At 52.8% G+C, this 22,347-nt stretch overlaps 1 protein-coding gene and 1 pseudogene across 1 annotated transcript; both read right to left on the bottom strand.

Annotated features, from left to right (window-relative positions):
* Window positions 1–706: 706 nt before the first annotated feature.
* Window positions 707–7,346, bottom strand: LOC116462406 (interleukin-9 receptor-like; annotated as a pseudogene).
* Window positions 7,347–16,079: 8,733 nt separating this feature from the next.
* On the bottom strand, window positions 16,080–22,235 carry POLR3K (RNA polymerase III subunit K). The gene is made up of 3 exons (XM_032145294.2): window positions 22,092–22,235; window positions 20,534–20,621; window positions 16,080–16,675 (listed from the first exon to the last, which is right to left on the bottom strand). Exons 1-3 carry the CDS (start codon window positions 22,200–22,202, stop codon window positions 16,548–16,550), a joined length of 327 nt encoding a protein of 108 aa, XP_032001185.1. The 5' UTR covers window positions 22,203–22,235; the 3' UTR covers window positions 16,080–16,547.
* Between the last annotated feature and the right edge of the window lie 112 nt (window positions 22,236–22,347).

The raw sequence follows: 22,347 nt of genomic DNA, 5'->3' as shown, positions 1-22,347 counted from the left end.
CACTGCTGGACGGTCACTTCCAGCACTGACTGTCTGGGAGCTCCAGCCTCATCTCTCAGTTTCCAGGAGCAAGTGGGAGGATGAGGACAAGGAGGAATGAGGGCTCTGGCCTCCCAGGAACTGTCCCTGAGCCTCCACCCTGCTGTCCCCGGAGCTGCCCCTGAGCCTCCACCCTGCTGTCCCCGAAACTGTCATTGAGCATCTACCGCGCTGTGCCTAGAGCCCAGAAAGCCTAGGACTGGCCAAACCTCACCCCTCACTCCTCCTCTGGCCCCTCTTCCCAGCCATCAGCACTTTGGAACAGCCATGAAGCCCCTTTTAATCTCTAGAAAGGTGGCTCAGGAAGGCACAGAGAGGTCACAGCAGGTGGTCATGGTGCCTTACCTGTGTCCACTGGGCCCAGGCTGGCCCTTTAAGGGGATGAAGGTGGAACAGCTGAGAAACCACCCACCTCTTCTCAGAGAGGCCAGGGAGAAAGAAAAGGGACAGCGGGAGGAGGAACCTGTGGGCAGGATGTGGAAGGTAGAGGTTCCTCCCTACAGGCACTGAGCGGAGGGATCCTTCCTCCCTGAAGCTGCCCCTGAGCCTCCATCCAGACAGGACCTTCGAACCCTGCTGGGGCCCGTTCTCAGGAGGTTCAGTCCCAGACAAGGGCTCCGGAGACTTCAGTCCATTTTCCCAAAACAGACATGATGCATCTGGCAAGTCAGGGACCGAGAACATCCAGGACCGAGCCTTGCTGAGAACAGAAGGGAGCAACGTGCCCTGGTGGGGACGTGGCGGCCCAGTCCTCCTGTGGCCGATAGGCAAGTGGCCGCCCCCTCCACTCCGTACACCCTGCTGGCAGCACATGTTCTGAGCTCAGGTCCCAGTGCCTTCCTGCTCCTCCTCCAGGACCACAGATTTCCAAGGACCCGCTGGGCCACAGGTGAGCAGTGCAGTGGCCTCCTGGACGCAGGGCTCCGAGGCTCCTCGTCGGGTGCCAGCACAGTCCTGGCTCAGCAGCACACCAGCCCTGTGGGCCCCCATCCAAGTCTGGAACAGAGTGCAGGAGGAGGGAAGGGCTCAGGTAGCATGTTCAGAACTCATCCGGGGAGCAGCTGCCTCCTTTCTGGCAAGCCCAGCATCCCTCCTCCTCCAGGAAGCCCTCCTGAGGTCCACACCCAGAGGCCAAGCAGCGCCTGTGTCTTGGACATTCTGTCTTTCCTCCATGTGCCAGCCCAGCCTCATCATGGGACCCTGAGTCCCTTCAGGCTCCTCACTGCTCCACCAGCACAGGGCCTGGTGCTCACAGCAGCCTGAACCAAGGTACAGATGGTGATATCTTCCCAGGACAGAGCCAACTCCTGACAGCATGTGCCTCAAGGCCTTTCAGCAGCTGCAGGGACTGGGCATTACCACCATACACACACACACACACACACACACACACACACGAGTCGCTGTCAGGACTGGTGACTTTTAAAGCACTGGGCTAAGGCTAGCAGACCTGGATCCTTCTATGGGGCCACAGGAAGCCCCCACCTCCAAAAGGAAGCTGTTCCCTTGGTGAGACCAGGAACTTCCATCCCATGCGTCACACACAACACACTGTCCCTCACTGTACTGCTCCCTGGAGACAAACCTGTGGTACCAGAGCCCCACCCGAGGGTCTAAATAACCCCTGGCAGGTGCCCTGATTCTCTAGGGAAGGGCTGGTACCTGCAACAGGATGACAGTCCAGGAGACAGTCACGATCTGTGCCCTGCTCAGCCTTGTACTCGGCTGACCAGGCTCTTGATGGTCACACCTACCGCCTTGGGGAAAGGGGGAGACTCTGCCAAGAGCCAGGTGCGCAGTTTATGGTTCAAATTGAACATTTGGACAAAAATCTTGAAAACCAGCCTCCTCATTGAGAGAAAAAACGATTTTTCTGCATAGCAAGTTGGAGCCGTGGTGTGGAAGGGACATCCTTGCCACACAGGGCCCAGGGATGCCCCAGGGCGCAGGGAGGGAAGATCCTGGAAAAGAGGGGTCAGCTTGGCCCAGAACCCAGGAAGGGCCCTCACTGCGTCTTGTCCTTTGCCCAAAGTGAGGAGTCAGAGGGGAAAAACCAGAGACCATTCAATGGAGCCCTCCCTCTCCCCCTCCTCCCACCCAGGGGGCATGAACTGCCAGCCCAGCAGGGAGGGGAGGGGCTGATGCAACCCCCAAGTTGCTCACTGGTTCCTGGGCTGTGGGGGCCCAACAGGGCCACAGAGGGGGAAGTGCAGAACCCACTCCACAGCTGTGGTGCCAGCATGCGATCTGTGGGGACCAGGGGACCAGGCAGAGCAGGAGCCCAGAGGCAGTGAGAGCCCCAAGGGCAGCACACACACACCACAGACCCTTCCCCACGGCCACAGGACAGACACCTTCGCAGAAGGAGGAGGTGAGGCACATGGTGCGTGCAGACAGCTGCAAACCAGAGGGGACAGAGATAAGTCATGAGAAATTTACATTTTTCCATCAACAGTGGAACTGGAGACATGAGAACAAAAAGAAATCACCAATGGAAAATAAAGCTAATTTTTCCCCATTTGAGACACGCGTATAAATTGAAATTCATGAACATACAAAAAAGGCTCCAAGCACTGACTGACAAGGTTCCCACACTGGCCGCGAACCCTCATGAAAGCCAACATCTAGGGCAGGCCAGAGCTCTGGGCAACCCCTGCCCCCGACGCCCTGCCGTGGTCTCTGCACACACCTGGAAGTTCCCATTGTGCACACCGTAGAGGGGCTGGAAGAACACCGCTGGAGACGGCACGTTCTAGTAGAAGGTTCTCTTCACCCTGAGGCCAGGAGAGGCCAGTCAGAGGCCTATGGGGACCCAGGTGGCCTGAGGTCACTGCAGAGGCTGAGCTTCCTTCCATCAGCAGGAGGCCCGCCCAGCTCGTCGCTGCCACTGCCTCTCTCCCATCTCATCACATCCCAACCCACTCTCAGGGCAGGACCCAACTGGGCCTTCTTGCCTAACGGCCGCATAGAACTGACTTATACTGAGGCGCGCGTCCTTTACCGCGTGAGCTGCCATGGCGGGTTCAGAACGGGGAGTTACCAGCTAGATCCTCAGCCCACAGAGGGAGCCGCACCTCCAGGAACTCTGTCTTTGCCATCAGCACATCTGTGGCTCCCCCCCACCCAGTGTCTCCCTGAGCACCTGACTTGCTGCCAAGGATCCCCTGACCCTCCCATAAGGATGTCACCTGGAGCTCCAACCCAACAGGTGCAGAGACCTCGCCAACCTTTCCACAAGGCTGTGCCCCATTTCCCTACCTCAGGGGTCACCACTCAGATCTCATCCAGCCACAATCCCCTCGATTTCTCCTCCTAAGACCCTGCAATTCCCTCTGCTTTGCTCTATCTCCACTTCTTTCACTGGCTCATGCCAAATCATCTCCCTGTGGGCACCCCACTGGCCCCCACTGGCCCCCAGCAGGTCCCCCATGTCCCCTTTTCCCAGCAACCCATTCCTCAAAACATAAATTAGGTCGTGTTACACAATTTCATACTTTCCTTTGCTCCAAGGAGAAGCCAAGCACCCTCCTGCTTAGCCCCACCCAACACCCCTCTCCCCACATCCTCTTCCTCACATCCGCGGCCTGACATGGCCCCTGCATCCCCTCTTGTAACCTGACATGTGATGCATGAGGCGTGACGGTTTATTTAAGGCGGGCCCTTGTCCATCTTGTTCTCTAAGGCATCTGCCAGGGTGAGAACAGGGTCCTGAGCACACCAGAGGCCCCAACTGTCCTTTCGTAGAACATATGAACAAATGAACAAACCAAGCTCCTCCAGAGGCAGGAGACTAGGACCCCGGGCTCTCGATCTCGGTGACTCCGGGTCTGGTCGGGACCAAGCTGCCCTTATCTTCAGCCTCCGCCTCAGATCCCCCTTCCCTTCTCTCCCCTGCCAACTTGACAACTCTCTACTGGCCCAGAGCGGAGACTCGAAAAGCCCACCCCATCCAGGACCAGGCAGTTGAGAGGGGAGGGGAGGAACCACACAACACACTCACACATGCACACAGTGACACATCTGCACACACACACTAACGTGTACACTCTTACCCGCCCACACATGTACACACACACACACACGCACACAGCTACCTACCTGGGTGACAGCTTGAACAGGAGGTAGGTCAGGCCAGTCAGCAGGAGAAAGATGGACACAGCGACAAAGGTGCTGCCTGGCCGCCCCCAGGGTGGGATCAGAGGGCCCGTGGGCAGGAAGGGCCCAGGGCTGTGAGCAGCCTCAGTGCCAGGAGGCTCCCCCAAAACCCACCTGGCAAAAGTGCACCCTTTAGTGCCCTGGGCCAAAGTGGAAGGTTTGTGATGGGCCTTGGAGGTTTGTGTCACCTGCTGAAGGACCTTGTGTGAGCCACACTCCTGGGCCTCACTCTTCCCATCTGCCACACAGTGGGTCATAAGGTCCGTGGGCTGTCTCAGCACTGCAGTGTGCAAGGGTCAGCCCAGCCCTCATTAAGGACACTGAGGTCATGTCCAGCTTCCAGGCAGGAGCACCAGCCCTAGTGTGCAGCCCTGCCGCCCTCACTCCTAACAGGAGCCACTGACTACGGGTTCCCAGGAAGCCCCAGAGTTGGCAGGTGTTTGTGTCCTCCCTACAGACCTCGGACCTTCAGACGAAGGGGGTCAACTGGGGCATGGCTGCCTCAGGGAGGGGCTTCCGGGAGGCTGAAAGGGTGCGGGGGTGAGGTGATCAGGGGAGAGGATGCCCAGCCCAGACTCTGGAAGTGCAGCGGCCACAGCAGCGCCCACCTTGTCTCTGGGGAGCATGGAAGCACACAGGCTGGCTCCACTCGCTCCACTGGCCTGTGTAACACTCCTCCTCTGCCACATCATCCTCCAGTGTGGCCATCTGGACACGCAGCCTGGCCTCACGGATAAAGCCAGGGTGCAGCTCAAAGGCTTCCAGTATGAGCCAGGTCACCCCGACAATGTGATCCCTGTGCTGGGCCCGCTGTGGGGGTGGGGACAGTTGGCAGGTGCTGAAGGTGGGGCTGGGTCCCTCTCGAGAATACACACACGCACACGCTCACATAGCACACACAGGAACACATCTGTGTTCACACAAACACACTCACCACGTCCACGTGCACACACAGAGAGAAGGCACACTCACACTCACACACAGACACAGCTGCGTTTGCCCACAAATACACATATGCACACATAGGCAAACATGTCTACAGGCACACTTTCACACTCATCACACTTGCATGCACACTCACAAACACAAGTGTGTGCACAGAAGGAACTCACCACACTCACATACACACTCATACCCGTAGGCATGCCCATGTGCACACTCACGTGTACAACCACGTGGCACACACTCGTGTACACTTACAAACACAAACAGGGGCACACTTACATGTGCACACACATAAACACAGGCACACTCACCCTACTCCCATACACACACGAAGCACACACATGTGCATGTCAGCATGTGTGCACACACACACCTGGCTCTAGCTCCCCCCCTCCTCTTCACTCCAAGTTGACCTCTCCTTATTTAGGGTGGGGAGTCTGCCCTGGACTGCTGCTCCCAGGAGAGAGGCCCCCAGGGGAACCCAGCCAAAGCGTTACCTCCCAGGCCTCTTCCTGCCTCTCGAAGGCCAGGTCATAGCTGAGAAGTGTGGTCATCAGCTCCGAGGCAGGACTGAGGCTCCAGGTCAGGACGCAGCGGCCAGAGCTGATGTTGCTTCTGCAACTCAGAGTGGGTCCAGCTTCACTGGAACAGAGAGAATCTACGTAAGGCTGAAGCCCCATGGGTCTGGGTGTGTCAGTCAGAACACCCAACACCAGGGATCTGAAAGATTCCCAAGGGGCATGGTCAAGGCCCTCTCAGACCAGGCACCTCACTGGGAGAGACTGGTCCAGAAAAGCCCCAGGTGGGACGGGACAGCAATGACTTCCTCTGGCCTCTGCAGCTAGACTAGGTGGTTTCTAAATCTTGCTTTCCCTTTCCTTCACAGTCTGCTGCTGGAAATTCTTCCCAGCATCTTATTGGAGTCCTTCCTGGTATGACTGAAGTGCATTTCACATGACTCAAGTGCCAGCCCCTGCCCCAACTAGCAGCCGTGCATCTTTATTTTCTACAAACCCTGCCCCTGCAGTAACCATGTGGGCCCTCCCCTCCCAGGGGCCAAGCCTGCCCCCAGCCCTGGATCTCACTTGGCAGGGACTGAGAACACTCACTGGGCCACAGGGGTCACAGGCTGCAGGGCCCTGCTCCCAGCCCCCAAGCAGCCAGGATGTTCTTGCCAAAGGGCCCCGCCCCGGACCTATAGCCGCTGTTCACCGTGTCTCTGGGGCAGGTACTCCAGGTCCACCAGGCTGACCTGCTCCCTCCCAGACACACATTTGGAAAGTGATGGTGAAATTGTCAGATGGCACGAGCACTGCCTCAGGTGGCAGCACGACGGTGCACTCACTGCCCCGCAAGATGCACTTGTGTGTGCCACCAGGAGCCTGGTTGCTGGAAAGGGCAAGTGTCAGCACCACGGGGTTGCTACACTATCCTGGCACATCTGCTGCAATCCTGGGGACCTCACCCTCATCCCTGCCAGGTGGGCATGGCCCTCCACACTCATCTCGTGAAGAGGAGCCTGGGGCTGGAGCTCTGGCCCAGCTCTGGGGCAGACCAGTGGCAATCGATCCTGAGAATGTTGTTGGTGAGGCAGGTGGAGGTTCCAGCCCTTGGCCCTGGAGACAGTGACGGTTGGGAGCCCACAGTGAGTGCTTCAGGGCAGAGCTCAGTTGGGGGGTTGCAGGGGGATCTGACAGCTGACACCCTAGCAGGGCAGTTACCAGTGAATGCTCCCAGAATCTGTCCAGGGAAGCACTGGGAGGCCTGGGAAGTGACGGGCTCTGGCCCATGGTACATGGGCAAGTCAGACCCAGAGAGGCATCAAGAGGGTGAAGGAAGGGAGACTAAGGTCTGTCCAGGGACTGAAGATAGGGAGGTAAAGGAAGGAAGAATAGAAACAAGTCCAGGTTGAACCCTAGAGGACACACCCCAGCACAGTTTGGGCCAAACCTTTCCCTAGGGGCTCAGCATCGGACAACCCAATCCCCCAAACACGCCCTAGTTCTCCACCCACCTCATACAGACACTAGTGCCCAGCCCTCACCTCGTCCTTCCCCCGAGACAGAGACTCCAGAGAAGACACAGGTGCAGGCCAGGACCCAGGTGCCCATGTCTCGCCTCAGGGTCTCACTGTCCAAGGTCCAGCCTGTGAGGGGCTGGGCTGAGGGCCTGTGCGAGCCATCCCTCTCTGGAGGGGTGCTCCCCATGAACTGCTCCCCAGCAGAGTGCACAGTGGGTCTCCATCTGCACTCACACAGTGTCCTGTGAAAGACACTGGGCACCACTGCCCAGGGTTTACTGATAAGGAACTGAATCTCAGAAAGGCCGGTTGACCCAGCCAAAGATTCATGGCTTCAGGGTGTCAGATGCACCCTCAAACTTAGATCCAGACTTTGACTTAGCTAGGTCTCCACATCCACAAAGAAGGCTCCTCTCTAGGACGGGCACCCTCTGCCAGCCCATCTCCTGTCCCTGGGCCCAGGCCCCATTCTGCAGAGGAGTCAGGATTGGGGGAACCAGTCACTACGAACAACCACCACAGGTGCATTTTCTTTCTTTTTTTTTTTTTTAAGAAAATATATGCTTTTATTTTTCCGTGATTACAAACACAACTGAATATCAAATGCACAAAGAATTATACAGGGGAAAAAAATCAGATACGTTCATATATATATCACCTTTTCAAGGCTATTTCCATCCAGAATAACCTTGGTTTGACAGGGCCAATAGAAAGAAGTCACAAAATCGCCTTTAGTCAAATTTGTGTGTTTGCTTTCTTCTATAATTCCAATACCTCCACCATCAACGACTTGAGACAGCTGCCAAGGTGTTATATAATCAGTGCCAGTGCCTTCATTCGTTCTACAACGAAGGCTGTCACTTCACACTTGGAAGGTTGCACAGCGGCCAGGCAGAGGTGCTCCTCACTTCCTAGACGGGGTGGCAGCTGGGCAGAGGCTGTAATCTTAGCACTTTGGGAGGCCAAGGCAGGCGGCTGGGAGGTGGAGGTTGTAGTGAGCCGAGATCACGCCACTGCACTCCAGCCTGGGCAACTTTGAGCATTGAGTGAGCGAGACGCTGTCTGTAATCCCAGCCCTTCGGGAGGCCGAGGCGGGCAGATCACTCGAGGTCAGGAGTTGGAGACCAGCCTGGCCAACACGGCGAAACCCCGTCTCCACCAAAAATACAAAAACCAGCCAGGCGTGGTGGTGTGTGCCTGCAATCCCAGGTATTCGGCAGGCCGAGGCAGGAGAATCACGGGAGCCCGAGGCAGGGAGGTTGCAGTGAGCCCAGATTACGCCGCTGCACTCCAGCCTGGGCAACAGAGGGAGACCGTCTCAAAAAAGAAAAAGAAAGAGAAGGGAAGGGAAGGGAAGGGAAGGGGAGAAAGAGAGAAAGAGAGAAAGAGAAAAAGAGATAAGGAAGGAAGGGAGGGAGGGAGAGAGGGAGAGAGGGAGGGAGGAAGGAAGGAAGGAAGGAAGAATTCCTGACCTCAGGTGATCCGCCTGTCTCGGCCTCCCAAAGTGTTGTGATTACAGGGGTGAGCCACTGAGCCCAGGCCCAAGTGATTTTTAAATAGCTTAAATCAGATCATGTCATTTCCCAATTTTAAAATGGGCAGAGATGGTCCAACAATCCCACTTCTGGGGACAGACGCGAAACACTCAACGCAAGAGAGCTCTGCAGACAGCACTGTTCACGCAGCCAGGAGACGGCAACAGGCCAAGCGTCCAGCAATGGGTAAGCGGTGGGGTCGGTCCACGCAGGGAGCGCTGGTGCCCCTGGAAGGAAACCCAGGCTCTAACGCGGTCCCTCTGAGGACCCTGCTAAGCGAAACGCGCCGGCCATAGAGAGACTGTCCCGCGGAGAGGGCGGTGTTCGGCCCGGGGTTGAGGGGTCGGGACCAGGAGGAGGGACAGCCCGGCTGAACTGAACGCACTTCAGGCCGCCCGAACCGCACACGCAGGAACTTTATTTCGTGTTCCGCCACCAAAAAAAAAAAAGCGTTTAAACAAACCTGCGGCAGTTTCCCAGCTCCCTTAACCCAGGGTCCCACGTTCTCCGCGTCTCCGCCCCTGCACCCAGCCTCCGGCCTCCACTGGTGCATTTTCTATGAAAATTCTCACAACAGCTCTGTAAGGGAGAAGCACTGTCCCCGTTCACAGGCTGAGTCCCAAGGAGTGAAGCAGGGAAAATGACTTGCCCAGGGTCACAGACAGCCTCTATGCATTCTTTTCTTCTTCTCTCTCTCTCTTTTTTTTTTTTTTTTTTGAGACGGAGTCTCCCTCTGTTGCCCAGGCTGGAGTGCAGTGGTGCGATCTCCGCTCACTGCAACCTCCGACTCCTGGGTTCAAGCGATTCTTCTGCCTCAGCCTCTCAAGTAGTTGGGATTACAGGTGCCCACTGCCACACCCAGTTAGTTTTTTTGTATTTTTAGTAGAGACGGTTTCACCTTGTTGGCCAAGCTGTTCTCGAACTCCTGGCCTCAAGTGATCCACCAGCCCCAGCCTCCCAAAGTCCTGGGATTACAGGAGTGAGCCACCATGCCCAGCCTCTATGCATTCTCTTTCCCTTTTGTCTTCTTAAATAAAGACCCATCCCAGGATTCTGCCCCAGGAAGGTGGACGAAGGCAGCAGCGAGGTATCGATGCAACAGACAGCACTTCCAGAGCTCTGTGGTACCCCTGTTCCAAGGTTCCTCCAAGGGAAAGCACACCAGAAGGGCAAAGCCCTCTATGCTGGAGTATGAGGCCTGAGCCCCAAGATTCCTGGGAGAGCCAGAGGCTGGCTGGAGATGAGGGGCTGGGTGTCAGGAAGCTCTTGAGTGTGGGAAGGCTACTGACGCCCTATCACCCTATTTGCAGCTCCAGATGCCCAGATGACACACCAATAGCTTCTAAGCAGGAAGCAGGGCCAGCCTGATTATACAAGATTGACTAGTGTTAAGGAGGAGAAAAAAAACAGACATATACGCAGACTACAGCATGCATGCCTTTTTTTTTTTTCTTTTTTTTTTGAGACAGAGTCTCATTGGAGTGGAGAGGCTGGAGTGCAGTGGCGCAATCTCAGCTCACTGCAAACTCTGCCTCCTGGGTTCCAGTGATTCTCCTGCCTCAGCCTCCTGAGTAGCTGGGATTACAGGTGCGTACCACCATTCCCAGCTAACTTTTGTATTTTTAGTACAGACAGGGTTTCACCATGTTGGTCAGGCTGGTCTTGAACTCCTGACCTCATGATCTGCCCGCCTCGGTCTCCCACAGTGCTGGGATTACAGGCATGAGCCACCATGCCTGGCCCAGCATGCACACTCTTAAGGAACTCACACACTCTAAACAGGCAGTAGGCACTACTCTAACCCCACTCCTGGCAGCCTACCCAGGTACCCACAGGACAGTCCCCTGTTAAGACTGATGATAGGGAAGCCTCACCCTCCCCTAGAATGGAGCGTGCAGCCTGGCACCACCGGCCACAACATGAAACACCATGGCAAGTTCTCTGCAGCAGTGTCTGTCCCTTCTTGCAGCAGATACTGGAAAGGTAGGAATGGGGAAGACAGTCAGCCTGCTCTTGGGATATGTGAGGGCAGGGCTGGAGTGACCACCAGGACCTGGGGGAAGCACAGGCACAATAGCCACAGCTGAGAGCTGGCCCAGGCCCCAGGATGGACAACTGCTGCCCCAGCAGTGGAGAAACACCCACATCTGTGTAGAATCAGGCCAGGCCAGCCACAAGCTAACCCAGGAGCAGACGGCTTGAGAGCAGGGAGTGGGTGGCTTCAAGCTCAGCAGGCCTCGTTTCTAGACAGGGAGAGGGGATGGTAGGGCAGGACCCACATGTGACACCTGACAGCTGCAAAGGAGGCCAGGACACACCCTGGCGAGCACTGGAGAGTTGGGTACAGCAACAAGGCAATATGGCCATCTGAGGGGAAGGTCTCTGCTTTTCCTCTGCACTGAAAACTTCTATCTGCACCTGGTAAACTGAGCAGGGCAGGGTTACCACCCTCCTACAGATGAGGAAACTGAGGCTCAGAGACCTGGGACCTGCCCAATACCTGGCTCCTGACACCTCTGTTCTTGGCACATTCCCATCAGCTTCTACACAAGCCTGCGAACTTCCCGACGGCAGTGCCTGCGAGGCACTACTCAGCACATGCCCCAGCAGAAGGCACCACAGTGCTTTACAAATGGGGTGGAGCTACAGGCAGACCTGCCTTCCCCCATCATTGACCACAGGACCAGGCAGTCAGAGCAGGTGCACACACCCCCACCCACATGCTCCGTGCTCCTGGATGTCACCAGGGAGGCCTTACCACAGCTCAGACAACACCAGGTCACAGGACAGTTGTGAGAGCAAGAGGGGAAGCCAGTGTCTGCCACCTGGGACAGAGCTGCCCCTGACACCCCCAGTCCTGCTGGGGAGCCTGGCTGACATCACTGCCCAACACACCCTCTCCTGCATTGGATCTGTGGACACAGTCTCCAGCCCATGGTCACTCTGGGCCCTTCTCAGAGCCTCACCTGTTCCACGGCCTCAGCATCAAGACCTGGCCCAGATGACCACTGGGCCTCACGGCCTGCCTGCCCTGGTTGCCTGGGCCCCTGTGAAGCTGTGGGCTGCCCCACAGCTAGACCCCTGCCTCAGACCACAGGCTGTGCCACACCCACGGGAGGGTCTTCAGGCAAGCTCAGCCTTTCACCCTCCCTTAGCTGGGCAGGGTGGCCCACGCCTGTAGTCCCAGCTCCTCGGGAGGCTGAGGTGGGGGGATCTCCTGAGCCCAGCAATTTCAGGTTGTGGTGAGTCATTATTGCACCACTGTACGCCAACCTAGGTGACAGTGAAACCCTGTCTCAAAAAAAAAAAAAAAAACCAACAACTGCAGCAAGAATATTCCCAAAGATGAGGAAACTAATGCAGCAAAAAAGGAATCCACTAACATGTGTTAAAACTGGCGCTGGTAAAAGCATGTGTGGAGCAGGAGAAAGCTTAGCTGGACAAATGTACGAAGGTTGTGAAAACATAAACTGCTTAAACTGTATGGTTTTCACTCCATCATCATCATTATTATTACTATTATTATCATTATCATTATTGAGACAGAGTCACACTCTGTCGCCCAGGCTGGAGTGCAATGACGCAATCTCGGCTCACTGCAACCTCTGCCTTCCAGGTTCTCCTGCCTCAGCACCCGGAACAGCTGGGATTACAAGCTGTGCCACCATCCCCAGCCTAATTTCTGTATTTTTGGTAAAGATGAGGTTTCGCCATGTTGGCCAGGCTGGTCTCGAACCCCTGACCTCAGGTGATCTGCCAACCTCAGCCTCAAAGTGCTAGGATTACAGGCATGAGCCACTGCGCCTGACTTCACTGCATTATTCGTCAGCAGGAACTCTGTGGGAAATATCTGAATCCATTATCAGTGGTGAATCTATCGACTCTATCAGTGGTGTCAATGGTACACTTCGTTTGCTCTCCTGCAGGTAACCAGCATTCACAGATGCACATTTGCAATTGATTTCAATGATAGGGAACACTAAATGTGAACCCAAATTAAGCAAAATGGCATCCACTCTTCTCAGTAATAGACCCACATTACAAAAATTAAACTCAATTATTATGTTTTCAATTTTGTCTATAATCACATTCTGAGGTTAAATTCAAAAAAATTAAATAAAAAATATAAAATTAAAAAAAATTGCCTATAAAAAACATATGGAAGTTACCAGCCTGGGCAACATGGCAAAGCCCTGTCTCTACAAAAAAATATATAAAAATTAGGCCAGGCGCAGTGGCTCATGCCTGTAATCCTAGCACTTTGGGAGGCCAAGGCGGGCGGATCACAAGGTCAGGAGATCGAGACCATCCTGGCTAACATGGTGAAACTCCATCTCTACTAAAAATACAAAAAATTAGCCGGGCACAGTGGCGGGCAGCTATAGTCCCAGCTACTCGGGAGGCTGAGGCAGGAGAATCATGTGAACCCAGGAGGTGGAGCTTGCAGTGAGCCAAGATCGCGCCACCGCACTCCAGCCTAGGCGACAGAGCGAGACTCTGTCTCAAAAAAAAAAAGAAATGCCATATATCAAAATAGATTGGCTTCAGATTACCTCTTAGCCTCAGAAGGAGGAGTATATGGAAAATTTAATTTAACCCACTGTTGCCTGGAAATCGATGATAATGGCAAAGCTGTCAGGGACATCACAGCTAGAATGCACAGGTCGGCCCACGTCCCAGGTCACACTTGGTCCAGGTGGCCCCTGGATTCCTTGTTTGGAGGACGGTTCTCAATCTTTGGAGGGTTTGAAACTCTCGATGGTGGGTTCTTATTTATTCTTGGCATCTACCTCATCCTCCCTTGCCTTTTACTCCTGTTTATTAGGGGCGTTCAGTCAACTACAGAGGGAATAGTAACCCAACACACTACCACGCAGTTGACGGCATTAACCAAATATCAGACGCTGCCAGTAGAAGAAGCAGCTCAGCTCCGCGAAGAGGTGGCAAATAGTGGTGCTTTCTATTAACACCTCTGTTATAAAAAGCACCAAAGGGGGGAAATGGAACAGGAATTAAAAGAAATTAAAGAGCGTGTAAGCAGAAACCCAGCTGTATGTAAGAAAACCCAGTTCCCCCTGAGAAAGAGAAAGAGCTGGAGTCCTGTAAAAGTTAACCGCCTGTTTTTCTGTGGCCAGTGAGCCTTATCTCCTCCCTTCCCAGGCATTGGGAAGACCCGTTTCTCCAGCTGTGCAGCTGCGAGGTCACTAGACAGATAAACTCAAATCATAAAACATGTTTTTCCTTGAAAAGTAAGAAATGATGTAATGCATGTCTCAATTAAATAACTGTCTTTGTTTCTTGCTTCTGTAATATGCTTCCTCCTGTACAGATCTCCCTCCACCCCACAAAATGCTTAAAAGGTAATTTAACTCTTTGTTCAGGGCTCAGTCCTTTAGATGTTAATCTGACCGGGCCCGTGCACCTAAATAATAAATATCCCCCTCAACCCCTCAGTCTCTCTGATTCTTGATCAATCCTGCTACATTTCCACTACATCCAGCCTGGGCAACAGAGTGAGACCCTGTCTCAAAGAAAACTAAAAAGTAAATAATGATAATATTCACCCTACGACCCTTAAGAAAACAATGTTTGTAAACCCCTAAAACAGGCTATTATTATAAATTATTTTTTGAGATACAGTCTCACTCTGTCACCCAGGCTGGAGTGCAGTGACCCGATCTCAGCTCACTGCAAGCTCCGCCTCCCGGGTTCACGCCATTCCCCTGCCTCAGCCTCCAGAGTAGCTGGGACTACAGGCGCCCGCCACCACGCCTGGCTAATTTTTTGTATTTTTAGTAGAGACAGGGTTTCACCATGTTAGCCAGGATGGTCTCCATCTGCTGACCTCGTGATCCGCCTGCCTAGGTCTCCCAAAGTGCTGGGATTACAGGCGTGAGCCACCGCGCCCGGCCAAAACAGGCTATTATTATATCTACTTTATAGATGAGGAAATGAAGGCGGAGGTTCTGCAACTTGACCAGGGTTTCACAGCTAAGATGCAGTCAGGGATGCTGGCTTCAGAGTACATGACGTGTGCCACAGATCCATGCTGCCTCCTAAGAACAAACTCAAACAGAAGAACTGTTGCCTGAGGAAATAAAACTAACAGCATAAGCAGAAGACTACAGATAATACCCACATGATAAAATCACATTTGCAAAACCAGAACAAACGATTCTGAACTAGAGCCAACTAGAGATTACAGGCTCAGGAACTGGTCAACATGTTCAAACAATAAGAAAATACTCATATTAAATGTAAAGATTGGCCGGACACAGTGGCTCACACCTGTAATCCCAGCACTTTAGGAGGCCGAGGCAGACAGATTATCTGAGGTCAGGAGTTGGAGACCAGCCCAACCAACATGGAGAAACCCCGTCTCTACTAAAAATGCAAAATTACCCAGGTGTGGTGGTGCATACCTGTAACCCCAGCTACTTGGGAGGCTGAGGCAGGAGAATCGCTTGAACCAGGGAAGTGAAGGTTATGGTGAGCCGAGATCACGCCACTGCACTCCAGCTCGGGCAACAAGAGCGAAACTCCATCTCAGAAAAAAAAAAAACCATTGTAACTCAGCCCGGCGCAGTGGCTCACGCCTGTAATCCCAGCACTTTGGGAAGCTAAGGCGAGTGGATCATGAGGTCAGGAGCTCAAGACTTGTCTGGCCAATATGGTGAAACCCTGTCTCTACTAAAAATACAAAAATTAGCTGGGTGTGGTGGCGGGCGCCTGTCGTCCCAGCTGCTTGGGAGGCTGACACAGGAGAATCCCTTGAACCTGGAAGGCAGAGATTGCAATGAGCCGAGATCGCGCCACTGCACTCCAGCCTGGGCAACAGAGCAAGACTCTGTCTTAAATAAATAAATAAATAGTATCTTACACATTTAAAGCAGCCCTAGGAAGCAAATCAGGAAAGGTTCAAAAAAATGACTAAGGGAGTAAGAACAGGAAGAAAGAGAGAAACTGAAATCCCGGTGATGAGCATTTTCACAGCCTGTTCAAATGTAAGGACGTGGAGTCCATTCTGGGATCACTGTGATTTGGGGTTTGCTTTCTACCTCTTCAGAAGTTTTCTTTTTTTTTTTTTGAGACATTGTCTCGCTCTGTCCCCCAGGCTGGAGTGCGGTGGCGCGATCTCAGCTCACTGCAAGCTCCGCCTCCCGGGTTCACACCATTCTCCTGCCTCAGCCTCTCCAAGTAGCTGGGACTACAGGCGTCCGCCACCACGCCCGGCTAATTTTTGGTATGTTTAGTAGAGACGGGGTTTCACCGTGTTAGCCAGGATGGTCTCGATCTCCTGACTTCGTGATCCGCCTGCCTCAGCCTCCCAAAGTGCTGGGATTACAGGCGTGAGCCACCGCACCCAGCCTCTCTTAAGCTATTTAAAACACTGACAAGGCAATATTAGAACTTTCATTTAAATGAAACATTCAGAATTTTGATTAAAATAAATAATAAATTACACAAGTTTACAAGTAACAGTTAAATATTAGGGACATGTAATGTACTAAGTTTTGGAAACAGTACAAATATTTAAGAGTGTTGATTAGGAGTAAGGGAATGTCAACTGCCAATAAATGTGGCAGATGAAAGAACAGGACTTTGAACGGAGCATATTTAATTATGGGTCTCCGTCTCCTCCCCACTCAGAAAAACTCCCAGACATTCATGACTTCATCCACCCTGCCTGGCAGATAAGCCATATTTCCTGACCCCCGGGTCTTCACCTCAAAAGGTTTATCTTTCCACCACACCAGCAAAGACCCTCAGGACACACGATTCACACTGCCAGCTAAGCATCTACCCCGAGGGACAACGTAAGCACACACTAAGGCAGCTGGGCCATCCTGGCTCTAATCCCTCCAGCGGTGTCCACACTGAGCATTGCAGCACTTGTAGAAGGTGGTCATCGGCTCATCTGCAGAGCGAGTCTGAAGCTGCATGAAGTAAGCACGAGGATGTTCGCATTTGGGACACGGCTCTGGCAATGACAAAAAAGAAGTGACCACATTAAAAAAAGATGATGCTCATGACTGTCAAAAGTAGGTATTACTTAGTATGTGGGAGGCCGAGGCAGGTGGATCACCTGAGGTCAGGAGCTTGAGACCACCCCGGCCAACATGGTGAAACCCGTCTCTACTAAAAATACAAAATTAGCCGGGTGTGGTGGCCGGCACCTTTAATCCCAGCTACTTGGGAGACTGAGGCAGGAGAATCGCTTGAACCCAGGAGGCAGAGATTGCAGTGAGCCAAGATCACGCCGCTGCGCTCCAGCCTGGCGACAGAGTGAGACTCGGTATCAAAAAAAAAAAAAAAAAAGTAGGTATTACTTAATATCTTTTTTTTTTTTTTTAGATGGAACCTCGAAGTCACCCAGGCTGGAGGGCAGTTGGGCAATCTCAGCTCACTGCAACCTCTGCCTCCCGGGTTCATGTGATTCTCCTTGCCTCAGGCTCCCAAGTAGCTGGGATTACAGGCACCTGCCACCACGCCCGGCTAATTTTTTTGTATTTTCAGTAGAGACGGGTTTTCACTATGTTGGCCAGGCTGGTCTCGAACTCCTGACCTCGTGATCCGCCCACCTCAACCTCTCAAAGTGCTGGGATTACAGACGTAAGCCACCGTGCCCAGCCTACTTAATATCTTTAAAGATGGTAAAGAACCTCCCTGCTCATTTGATCCCCCTTGACGAGGGTAGATCTACAAACAGTGATGTCATTCCCACTACGCTCTAACACTAAGGGAATCTGGGAGACCTGTGACTCACACACTCTCCTTCCCCCCTCCCTGAGTCCCATGGTTCTTCTCAAATCCAGCTGAAGGCTGGTGGGAAACATAGCATGGAAGGTAACTGTTTTGGTCCATTTTGTGCTGCTGTAACAAAATGCCTAAGACTAAGTAATGGTTAGATGGTGGAAGAGTTTTGAAGTAAATGCTGGGAAAAGCCTGCATTGTCAAGAATTGAGCATTAAGGGCCGGGCGCGCTGGCTCACGCCTGTAATCCCAGCACTTTGGGAGGCCAAGGCGGGCGGATCACAAGGTCAGGAGATCGAGACCATCCTGGCTAACACGGTGAAACCCCATCTCTACTAAAAATACAAAAAATTAGCCAGGTGTCGTGGCGGGCGCCTGTAGTCCCAGCTACTCGGGAGGCTGAGGCAGAAGAATGGCGTGAACCCGGGAGGCGGAGCTTGCAGTGAGCCGAGATCGCGTCACTGCGCTCCAGCTTGGGCAACACAGCGAGACTCCGTCTCAAAAAAAAAAAAAAAAAAGAATTGAGCATTAAGGGAGATTCTGGTGTGGGATCAAAAGAAGAGAAGAGGCCGGGTATGGTGGCTTATGCCTGTAATCCCAGAGCTTTGGAAGGCTGAGGCAGGTGGATCACGAGGTCGTGAGTTCAAGACCAGCCTAGCCAAGATGGTGAAACCCCGTCTCTACCAAAACTACAAAACTTAGCCGGGCGTGGTGGCAGGTGCCTGTAATCCCAGCTACTAGGGAGGCTGAGGCAGGAGAATCGCTTGAACCCGGGAGGTGGAGGTTGCAGTGAGCCGAGATTGCACCATTGCACTCCAGCCTAGATGACAGAGCAAGACTCCGTCAAAAAAAAAAAAAAAGAAGTACCCCAAGGCACATATTTCTCTTCAAAGCAATTTCACTTTGAGAAACTTATCCTACACCTGATAGAAATGGCTTCAAACACTCTAACACTATTTCTGACGTTAGGTAAAAAGAATATTTTTTTTAGACAGTCTCGCTCAGGCTGGAGTGCAGCGGCATGGTCTCGGTGTACTGCAACCTCCGCCTCCTGGTTCAAGCAATTCTCCTGCCTCAGCCTCCTGAGTAGCTGGGACTACAAGCATGCGCCACTGAGCCTGGCTAATTTGTTTTTTTTTTTTTTTTTGAGACAGAGTTTTGCTCTTGTTGCCTAGGCTGGAGTGCAATAGCACGATCTCAGCTCACTACAACCTCCGCCTCACAGGTTCAAGCGATTCTCCTGCCTCAGCCTCCCAAGTAGCTGGGATTACAGGCCTGCACCATCATGCCCAGCTACTTTTTGTATTCTTAGTAGAGACGAGGTTTCACCATATTGGCCAGGCTGGTCTCGATATCTTGACCTCGTGATCCACCCACCTCGGCCTCCCAAAGTGCTGGGATTATAGGTGTGAGCCACAGCACCAGCCACTAACTTTTTCACATAACAGATTTGTATGTTCTTCTTCTTCTTCTTCTTCTTCTTCTTCTTTTTGACAGTTTCGCTCTTGTTGCCCAAGCTGGAGTGCAATGATGCAATCTCGGCTCATTGCAACCTCTGCTTCCCGGGTTCAAGCGATTCTCCTGTCCCAGCCTCCCAAGTAGCTGGGATTACAGGCGCCTGCCACCGCGCCTGGCTAATTTTTTGTATTTTTAGCAGAAACGGGGTTTCACCATGCTAGCCAGGCTGGTCTCGAACTCCTGACCTCAGGTGATCCACCTGCATTGGCCTCCAAAAGCACTGAGACTGCAGGCGTGAGCCACCACACCTGGCCTGTATGTTCTTTTATAGGGGGAAAAACACAATACTAACCATCAGTTATCTCTCTCACCTCTCAAAACAACTTCTATTTAGGGCCTTCCCCTTTCTTCTCCTGGTCACATCTATCTCTATCAGACATGCAATAAACATTTATTTTACCCAATCTGCAGTTTAACGCTCATTGCTATTATCTTCTAAAAATCTATATTAGAACCGTGTATTAGTCCATTCTCACACTGCTATGAATACCTGAGACTGGGTAATTTATGTAGAAAAAAGGGGTTTTGTTTGTTTGTTTGTTTGTTTAGAGACAGAGTCTCACTCTTGTCACCAAGGCTGGAGGGCAGTAGTGCGATCTGAGCTCACTACAACCTCTGCCTCCTGGGTTCAAGCAATTCTCGTGCCTCAGCCTCCTGAGCAGCTGGGTCTACAGGCTTGTGCCACCACACCCGGCTAATTATTTTATCTTTAGTAGAGACAGTGTTTCGCCATGTGGGCCAGGCTGGTATGGAACTCCTGACCTCAAGTGATCTGCCTACCTTGGCCTCCCAAACTGCTGGGATTTACAGACGTGAGCCACCACACCCAGCCAAGAAAAGAGGTCTAATTTACTCACAGTTCTGCATAGCTGGGGATGCCTCAGGAAACCTACAATCGTGGTGGAAGGGACCTCTTCACAGGGCAGCAGGAGACAGAATGCGTGCGAGAAGGGGAAACGCCAAACGCTTATAAAACGATCAGATCTTGTGAGAACTCACTCACTATCAGGAGAACAGCATGGGGGGAAACTGCTCCCGTGATTCAATTACCTCCCACTGGGCCCCTCCCAGGAAACCTGGGGATTATGGGAACTATAATTCAAGATGAGATTTGGGTGGAGACACAGACAAACCATATCAAACAGAAAGAACATATTTTTTTCCTTAGACTCTTATTTTTATTAATTTACTCATCATTGCCATTATCAAAGCTATCACCTGTTGAGTGCCTCTTATATACCAAGCACGGTATAATTCACTTTATGCCCTCACGACCTACAAATATGGATTAGCCCCAGAGAAGTCAAGAGACCTGAGGAAGGTCCTACAACAATACAAGGTTGCCCTGAGAATCTAACCCGGGCCTGTATGACTCCAAGGCTGGTACAAATATTGCTTGTCTGACAGATTATTAAACAGTAACAAACACAAATAAATTATTCAAGAACGATTTTCTATTTTTAGAAACCTACATCATTTATGTGACATTATAGACTCTGCCATGCAGTGGCATCAACAGCCTCATAATTATCCACAGTTTAGCAACAGAAACAGTTTTCCCTCTTACCTGCAGTAGAGTCAACATTCTCCCAGGCAGCTGCTCCACCAAGCACATCATCCACTTCTTTCAGTTTTGGGTACTTCCGATTTGTTACCTACAAAAACAACACTTCAGACTCCAAGTAACTGAACAGCGCAAATCTGGGCTGCCTCATATTTCAGGATTACATAAGAGTTCACTCGGCCAGGCGTGGTGGCTGACACCTGTAATCCCAGCACTTTGGGAGGCCGAGGCGGGTGGATCACGAGGTCAGGAGATGAGACCATCCTGGCTAACACGGTGAAACCCCATCTCTACTAAAAATACAAAAAATTAGCCGGGCGTGGTGGCAGGCGCCTGTAGTCCTAGCGCTTTGGGAGGCCAAGGCAAGCGGATCACCTGAGGTCGGGAGTTCAAGACCAGCCGGGCCAGCGCGGTGAAACCCCATCTTTACTAAAAATACAAAAATTAGCCGGGAATGGTGGCAGGCGCCTGTAATCCCAGCTACTCGGGAAGCCGGGGCAGAGGTTGCAGTGAGCCGAGATTACACCACTGCACTCCAGCCTGGGAAACAGAGCGAGACTCTGTCTCAAAAAAAGGCCGGGCGCGGTGGCTCACGCCTGTAATCCCAGCACTTTGGGAGGCTGAGGTGGGTGGATCACGAGGTCAGGAGATGGAGACCATCCTGGCTAACGTGGTGAAACCCCGTCTCTACTAAAAATACAAAAAAAAATTAGCCGGGCGTGGTGCCGGGCGCCTGTAGTCCCAGCTACACGGAGAGGCTGAGGCAGGAGAATGGCGTGAATCCGGGAGGCGGCGCTTGCAGTGAGCCAAGATCGCGCCACTGCACTCCAGCCTGGGCGACAGAGCGAGACTCTGTCTCAATAAATAAATAAATAAATAAATAAATAAATAAATAAATAAACAAAGCATACAATACATTACATAATATATTAGAAGGTAATAAGCCCTATGGAAACAATTACAAAGGGAAGGAGGATAAATTGGAATGAGGGGCTGAAATTTAAAATGCGGTAAAGACCAGTGACTAAGGCGGCCATCTAGGGGAAGAGTGAAGTGAGCGACAGTAAGTGCAAAGGCCCTGCTGGCACCATGTGCACGATGAGAGATCGTCCAGGAGGCGGTGTTGATGGGGCAAAGGTCAACAGGAAGGGCATTAGGACTTGAAATCGGAGAAGCAAGTAGGGGAGGGAGTCAGTGTCAGAACCTGGTAGGCCCTGGGAGAACTCCGGCTTTTCGTCTGCGTGAGCTGGGGAACAGCCGAAGGTTTCTGCGCACAGCACGGACCTGCGTGTCTCAGCTTTAAGGGAATCACCGTGGCCGCTGCTGTGAACGCAGAGAAGGGCGCAAGCGTGGGAGCAGGAACCCAAGGAGGTGGGAAACGGTGGGGCTTTCTGAGTGTATTGGAAAGTAGAGCCCACAGATCTGCTGCAGACCACAAAGGGGCGCGAGAAAGAGCGGACAGAGGCAGACGCCGGGGGCTGGCGGCGATGGAGCAGCAGTCGGAGGAAGCGGAAGGCCTGCGAGAGTCGCCCGCGGCCCAGCGCCGGCCTTCGGGTCCCACCTTGCGGGTGATGTTGTGCACGTAGGGGCACGTGTTGCAGGCGAAGCGGTGGCAGCGTTGTCCCTCCTCCACGATCAGCCCGTTCCCGCAGCCGGGGCAGAACAGCAGCATGGTCTCGAACTACGCAGGCTCCAACTCCCGGCAGCTCCCACTGCCGCTCAGCGCCGACGCGCCGCCCGCCTCGAGCTCACATTGGTCCTGGCAGCTGCCCCGCCCCGCCCACCAACCAATAGTCAGGGCGATTCTGCGCTCCCAG

Source organism: Hylobates moloch, unplaced genomic scaffold (genome assembly GCF_009828535.3).
Source record: "Hylobates moloch isolate HMO894 unplaced genomic scaffold, HMol_V3 SCAFFOLD_23, whole genome shotgun sequence".
In the NCBI taxonomy this organism is placed as follows: Eukaryota; Metazoa; Chordata; class Mammalia; order Primates; family Hylobatidae; genus Hylobates; species Hylobates moloch.
Note: the sequence above shows the minus strand (reverse complement) of the source record. Positions and strands in the feature narration are given on the sequence as shown.